Here is an 8163-nt window from a genome sequence, read left to right on the forward strand (position 1 = left end):
CCAGGGGGAGGGCCTTCTCTGTGGGTGCCCCTACCCTCTGGAATGAACTACCCCCCGAGATCCGGATAATTCCGGATCTCCTTACCTTCCGTCGCGCCCTCAAGACATGGCTCTTCCAGCAAGCGGACCTGACCTAGGGTGGATTTTATATTGGGTTTTAAATATTCGGAAGACGCAACATTAAAATTCGGTTTAATTCAGTTTTAAGGGGGGGATTGTATATATGTTCTGGTTTTAAATATGTTGTGCGCCGCCCTGAGTCCCTGTCGGGAGAAGGGCGGCATATAAATTAAATTAAATAAATAAATAAATAAATAAATAAAAGGACAGTGATATCATAGGAAGGGTTTATAACCTGGTATATAACCAAAATATATAATATACAGTATTATATATATAAAATGTAAAAGTTACATTTTAGAAGTGTTCATTGTAGTAAAAAGAATAAACAAAGGAAATCTGTATAGATACAAATATCTACACTATTATCATTTTCAATATGTTAAGAATTGCAATCGTAGCATTTATCTGTAACGAGGATTTAAATTTTTTTTTTGTTGAATTTACCATCTCAAATGATAAAAAAAACCTCCTGCCAGTTCATACTTCCTAATATATAGGAAGATCTGGACAGGTTCATCTGGGTTCTATCATCCAGCTTTTCAGATCTGTTGCTAGAATCTGCATCTTCCAGCTATATTCCACCTTATCAATTTTTAAATTGCGATGCCCAGAAGTGAACACAGTATGCCATGTGAGGTCATACAAAGCATATTAGAGTAGCACTTTTACTGCTTGGTGTCTAGCCATCATCTTTCTATTGACACAACTTGGAATCATTGTACAGTATTAGCTGTTTTAGTCATGGTATCTCACCAGTGATCTGTTTAGAGCTGATAACCAAATGAAAAGCTCCAGAAATGTTTTCTTTATAGGAAGGTCAAGGGAGATACACTCTCTCTATATATACTATTTCTGCTTAAATGCAGAATTGCATTTTTCTATGTTGGAATTTACTTCATTACCTGTACTTCCCCTTTATGTCAGTCAGTATCATACTGAATATTATTTCATTCTTAGTTATCCCATCCAATCTCATACCATCTGCGAAACTGACTATTCCTCTGTCCAGCTGTAAAAATATTAAACCAAACTGGGCTCAGGGAAATTTCAATAAGATTTTATTAACTATTTATTAATCAGGCTTGATGAATTGCTGATCCATTAAACAGCTATCTGGACCATATTTTAACAGTTTACAAGAAAAAAATGTGGTCTTTGTTGAAAATCATAATGAAATTACTATATACTATACTATATCCCCTTCATTCTCCTGACACATTTCTTGACTAGGATGACCTGCTCCCCCCAAAATCACATTGCTTTTAATAGCCAAAGCATTCCCCCTGCACAATGCATGCATTTTCAGTGCTTAATGATTAATTAATACTTTTCCAGATATGGTTTTGTGTAAACCGACCCCCCCCCCCCCAAAAAAAAGCTTGGTCATTTGTGAGAAAGAAGCCTGCTATTATTTTTCAATAATAACAGTCAGTGCTAGTCCTGACTAGCACTGATGATGTTACCTAGTTTGGGTAATGAAATGTCTGTAAGAAAACAAGCAAGCTCAGAGATCACTAAGGACCCCTCATATCAGTCCTGAGCTGGAAATATTCTCCTTTATTAGTATAAAAAGAATCAATGGAGAATGGTTATTTGTTGGTGGAAGAGACTTCCTGGTTCATTTTGAACCCAAGGTTTGGTCTAGGACCACAAAACAATGATTTTGCCCTTCAACGAAGAGAAATCTAGAAGTTCAGCCATGAGGAACTGGCCCCTGACAACAGGTAACAGCAAGAACGAGATAACAGGTAGTCCTCCACTTACAGCCACAACTGAGTCCAAAATTCATTGCAGTTGTTTAGTTAGTAACACATCTTGACTAATTAATAACACATTGTTAAGTGAATATGGCTGCCCCATTGTCTTTGCTTGTCAGAAGCTTGCAAAAGATGATCACATGACCCCCTGGAACACTGCAGCTGTCATAAATATGAATTAATTGCCAAGCATCTGAATTTTGATCATGTGACCATAGGAATGCTGTAATGGTCGTAAGTGTGAAAATGGTCATAAGTCACTTTTTTCAGTGATGTAACTTTGAACAGTGATTAAACAAATGTTTGTAAAGCATTTTAATGGTTGTATAGCATTTTAAAAAGCAAAATAAAAATATTTTGTTCACAGATTTGGTAAGCATTTAAAATTAACCTGTCAATTTAAGTAAAGTCATGGCCACCATTATATCCTCATCATGCAGTTCTGTGCTGTTGTCTATGGAGATTCTCAGTCATCCAGGTTATGGTGGTCCCCAAAGTGCTTTTTTTCCAAAAGGCAACTGGACTTTGTTTTTTCCTTGAAGATGTTTCGATTTTCATTCAAGAAGCTCCTTCAACTCATGAAGAAGCCTCATGGATGAGAAGGAAAAAGGAAAAAAAAACAAAGTCCAGTTGCCTTTTGGGGAGAAAAAGCACTTTTGGGAGTTCTGTGCTATTATACAGTCTAAATAATGTTAGTTATTGGGAATGCACTTCGGAGGGTGGGAGGAAACACAGCTTTCAGATTAGTATATGAAGATATGCAGCAAGATAATTGTTTTGAGATAATAAGGAAATAGATGCAAAATACAGGGGCTCAAAGCACTTGCTTGCATTTCACAGAACATCTTTTCTCCAAAAGCAATCAACTAGATTGCAGATTCCAGCATCTCTTCTGGAGCATGAAGCTATTGCTATTTTGTTTCCGTCAGACAGACTTGCTTGGACTAGGGATGCTATTATGCTCAGTGGAAAGTAATGTTCTGCCGAGGAGCTGAAAACACTTCTAGTATGTTATCCGACCTCTTAAGTTGCATAAACCATTTGGAACTAAAGAGGTTTTATAAGCCTTAATTACTCAGGGCATTCTTGTTCTAGATCTGTTGTGGCTCATGCACAAACTCAGTCTAGAAATGCACAAGTTGATTGTTTTGTGCACTAACCTAAAAGCAAGGTAAGTGACATTTTGGCTCTTCTAGAATTTTTTTTTTTTTAAAAGAAGGCATTTTTTGGAATGCTATAGATCAGGCATGTCAAACTTGCAATGTCACGCAACGTATTGCGACTTTTTCCCCATTGCCGGCAATAGGGTGGGCGCGGTTTCAGTATGATGCATCTGGCCTGTGGGCCGGCAGTTTGACATGTCTGTTATAGATAATTACATGATCACTATGAATGATATCACCTAGCATAGTGTTTCATGGGGGATATTGTTTAATTGAAGGTATCACACAGAAAGTTCCTTAATATCATTTCAATCTATATTACTGACTTACAGATAGAAAGTGATTCAACTATTTCAAAAGAGATTTTTTTTCAGATGCCCCTAAATCTCAAAAGAAACTACTTATCTCTTTCCTAGCCTACAGAATCACATGAGTGTGATTCTTCTATGTGATTTCTTCTATGTGATTATTATCATTTCACTGATCCAGAAACAACTAGACTCTTCAAATACCACTGCATGCTATGGGCACATGGAGAGTAGCCACATCAGAAGCTCACCTTTTATATCCTTGCTGAAAGTTTATCTCCAAGTAGCACAAGATAGCATGTGGACCTCTAGCCAAAATAGCTTTGTACAAGGGAAGAATTTTCTTCTGACATGTTCAGAACTGCATATCTATAATTCACTAGATGATCTTAGACCAAGAGCCAAAATAAAGCAGCAGGGTTTGTGTGAAACAAAGAAAAAGAGAGAGATCTCCCACCCATCCTAGCAATTTTGCTGGGATACCCAGCTGATAAAGGTAGGATTTATAGCCAGGACTCACCCAAACAAACACTTATTTTATATTATATGGTTTCCTCATTGAAATCTTGCATTGTTTGTGAAGAATCATTTTAATTGATTGGTTATACAGTGTATAACAGTGATGGCAAACCTTTTAGAGACCGAGTGCCCCAAAATCACCACCCCCGCCGGTCCGTCCCGCCTGCTCCACCCCCGTCCCCGTCCCGCCCCACCTGCCGGGCCAACCACCGCCTCCACGGCCCAGATCACCCAAGTGGCTCTGCAGTGCCACGGTGACCACACCCTCCGCTCACGCCCCGCAGCATCATCTGTGTGTGACACAGTGCAAGGGCGGAGTTGTCCCTGCTGCCCAGCTGCCATGTGCTTGGCTGCGCTGTTCCATGCCCGGGGGCAACTCTCCTCCAGAGGGGCTGCTGGTGAGGAGGGGGCTGCGGGGGGAGGCAGGGCTGGGGCGACGGCATGCATGCCCACAGAGAGAGCACTGAGTGCTGCCTCTGGCACGTGTGCTATAGGTTCGCCACCACTGGTGTATAACATTCACCATGTATAGGAGAAGTATAAATATGAGGCTGGGAAAATGCCAGAGAGATTAGGGTTTTTCTGCCTTCCTCTTAATAAGTTACAAGTCACAAACAACTTCTGATATGATCTGAATTTCTGACCTAACTGTACTTCCATGAGAAGTACAAGGAAAGCAAGAGAAAGGGAAAAAGAATTGAAAAAAGGCTAGATCCAGATGTCTATTGAAGCCTTCAAATACAACAAGACCTATTGGTTTAAGACAACAGAAATTAGACCCAAAGCAATTAAGATTTGACAGAGAGTTTGAGTGATTGTTTTAGATGTTTGATTTTTTAAATTATGCATCACCAATTTTATAAGCTGCCAAACAAAATACAGTCTTAAAAAAACAAATGTTTAAAAGGAGTAAACAATAAATTAATGTACTTTGTTTTTCTGGAATGGGAGCCATTATTCCCATGGTGAAAGAACTGATCACAATTCACCTAGTACTGCTAGCATTTGAAAGTATTAAGGATGATGTATAGACCACGCCAGCTTATCTCTGCCATGAAGCATGGTCCTTTCAACCTTAATGAGCTGATGCTTGATGTGGTATGCATTGCTATATTTCCAGATACAAGCAGTGACAGTTTTCTTAAATTAAACCATCTTACAGTTCCTTAAATATAAAAAGCTGAATGCATCCATATCTCTGAATATCCTAAACAATGAAACAGTCTATATATCCCCAGTGAAGAGTTCTTAACTATTGTAGCAAGAATATAGCAATTTTGACTGCTGTGCAAATTTATCTTACAAGAATTCAGAAACATTTGCTCTGTAGTTTTATTTCATTTGTTTGTGTGTTTGTGAATGAATGAATGTCTTTGTGTCAGTTCGGAATTATGGCAGTTGCCTGCAGTTTTCTTAGCAAGATTTTTGGAGGTGTTTGCCCTTGCCTAATTCCTAGGGCTAAGACAAAGTGTCAGGCTCAAGGTCACCCAGCTGGCTTTCATGCCTAAGGCAGAATTAGAACGCACACTCTCCTGGTTTCTAGGCCAGCACCTTCACTAATTCACCAAACTGGCTCTCTTTCTTTCTCTAGTTACATGGAAATTCTGTTAACGATTTTGAAGAGAAAGATATCTGTCTCGAAATTAAAATAAGAGTATTTGGTCCCCATTGACTCTGCCAGTAGATTCCACCTCTAAATAACTCTCTAAAAATAGTCTTCTTTGCCCATGGTGATCTATAAAGGTACCATGTATAATTAAATGAGAAGGACCTGGAAATCAAATGGAAAGTGTATTCCCATCGAAAATAGAATACTTAAAGGCCAAAGGTATGCTCTATCTCTACAGAACAAGATCAGTTATTTCAATCTAAAGACTGACTGACAGAAAACTCATCCTTTGCTTATAGCTTCAGTTTTGATTTGCTGATCATGTCAGTCCATTCATTTAAATTAAACCTGCCCAAATACATGTTACTTGCTTCAAAAGTAGGATGGTTTCATGATATTTGTTATTTAATTGAAATAAATGGCATCCTAATAACTTATTCCAAGCATCTTGGCAATTGCCTTAACTTCAGAAAGCTAGAGATTATAGAAGATGTATAATGTTATAATTTAAAAAAACCCTGGAAAATACATGATGTTTAATTATGTTGAGAATATTTAATTAAAAGCAAATTCTCATTATGGCCAAAGGATTAGCTTCCATGTGTGCGTGTGTGCGTGTGCGTGTGTGTGAGAGAGAGTTCAACAGTTGTAGAGTAGTCCTAAATGTAATTTATTTGGGGTGCTTTGTACAGGTAGCCCTCAACTTACAACCACAATTGAACCCCAAATTTCTAAGTGAGACAGTTCTTAAGTGAGTTTTGCCCATTTTACGACCTTTCTTGCCACAGCTGTTAAGTGAATCTGGCTCCCCCATTGACTTGGCTTGTCTGAAGGTCACAAAAGGGGATCAGGGGAGCCCATCATAATTAGGAGTGAATTGCCAACGGTCTCCATTTTGATCCCGTGATCATGGGGATGCTGCAACGGTTGTAAGTGTGAAAAATGGTAATAAATCACTTTTTTCAGTGCTCTTGTAACTTTGAACGGTCACTAAATGAACTATTGTAAGTCGAGGACTACCTGTACATTATTTATGACTAAACACATTGCAAAGGCATAAATCGTACTTCATAGAAAGAGACTTTATATCAATAAACATGCATGTAGTCAGAATGTTAACTCCTTTGCAAATTATACTCTTTTTGTCCCCATATTTGACACTTTGCCTTCTAGAGTTGTTTTATTCTCCTCCCTGCCCTCTTCTTTGATGTTCTGATTGAGTTTTTTTTTTCAAAACCAGTTCAGCAACTCTCTAATTTAAAAAAAACAAAACATTTTTTCTTCATTTTATAACTGGGATCCATAAAAGATCTGCCTCTTGGTTGAGATTTGGTTCCAATCATTTTACCCTCTCAGTTTTTCCCCCTTTTCTTTTAACAAAGAGATGGGGCAATTGCTTAGGGTGATTTATAAGCTGCAGGCAAATCAATCGAGAGATAGCTGTACTTATACAACATAAGATAGGAGCTATTTACAATTCTGTCATTCAGCAACACTAATCCTGTTATTAAAAAGATAAATAATTACCCATTGCGAAGAAAGGGATTCCCAACAGAGTTGAATTATATTTTCCATCAGTAATGAAAAATATCCCTGCAGCAGTAACACTGGAGATACAGATTGTGAGCACTCCCAAGAGCCCAAGAAATGGCTTGCTGCGCAGGCAATCTTTCATGGAGCTGGAGAGGATGGCCACCAACAGAATAAGCATGAGGCTCACTAAGATCTTGCCCCTGGCTAGGATGCTGGTCTTGTGAAAGTCCCTCCACAAACTAAAGGAGGCCAGAGAATGCAGCTGTAGATCCTTGTGATGGAGCTGCAGCTCGTGTATCAGTTTGCAGAATTCATTCTCCCACTTCTCACTGATGAGGTCCTGGGCTGCAGAAGGATAAGTCTGGAGGTAGTAAGTGACTTGGACAGCTCTGGCTGACTTGACCCTTGGGTCCTTGCTGTTTGGCAGCTCCATGACTCCGCCAAGCTGATGGCCAATAAAGCTGCTTCTCCCATCCTGAGGAGAAAAACCAAGGGATACATATGTTAGGATGAAGCTTTTTCTTAAGGTACAAATAACAGCACCTCTAGAATTTCTCCTACAAAGAGCTTCCTAGAAAACAAATCCAGTTATCCTGCTTTTCTGGGATGATAAAAATTATAAGCAATGGTTTTGAAGACCATAAAGCAAAAGGAGAGGGGTCCTTGGGGATGAAGGAAACTTCAGGGAAGAACATGGTCAACTGGAGGAATTGCAAGGATGGCAAGACACCCCAATTCAATCAGTAATGTGTTGTGTATATTAATGTAACTACATATTGTTGCAAACTAGCAGGGGGGACTAAAAAAGCTATAACATACAAAGGTTTTGCTACCTCCTCCTTTTCTTTATAAAAATACCTTATCAACGAGAAGGAGGGCAATAGAGCAGCCTGACAGACAAATGAACAGCAGAAATTAAAGGATTGGAATTTGTTTTTTCTTCCACTTATATTTTGAATTTGAATTTGAATTTGAATTTATTATATTTATACCCCGCCCTTCTCCCGGAGGACTCAGGGCGGCTTACAGCCAGTTTAAAAACAGTTTGATACAAATACAAAATATAAAATTTAAGAGAATAATTAAAAATAAATATTTAAATAGGCCGCTTCTACTAAAATTTAGTTAAAACCAATTTAAAATACCCCTAG

The 8163-nt window shown here is 38.6% G+C and overlaps 1 protein-coding gene across 2 annotated transcripts in view; it reads right to left on the reverse strand.

The window, feature by feature from the left end:
• PTCHD4 (patched domain containing 4) overlaps nt 1-8163 on the reverse strand; it is a 59246-nt gene that overhangs the window by 21379 nt on the left and 29704 nt on the right. For both annotated transcript variants that reach the window (XM_015812354.2, XM_015812353.1), the window contains exon 2: nt 7007-7487. In XM_015812354.2, coding sequence (XP_015667840.1) covers nt 7007-7487 — 481 coding nt within the window. The remainder of the gene's footprint in view (nt 1-7006; nt 7488-8163) is intronic.

The sequence above is a fragment of the Protobothrops mucrosquamatus genome, unplaced genomic scaffold (assembly GCF_001527695.2).
Source record: "Protobothrops mucrosquamatus isolate PMUCROS unplaced genomic scaffold, P.Mucros_1.0 scaffold78, whole genome shotgun sequence".
Classification (NCBI taxonomy): domain Eukaryota; kingdom Metazoa; phylum Chordata; class Lepidosauria; order Squamata; family Viperidae; genus Protobothrops; species Protobothrops mucrosquamatus.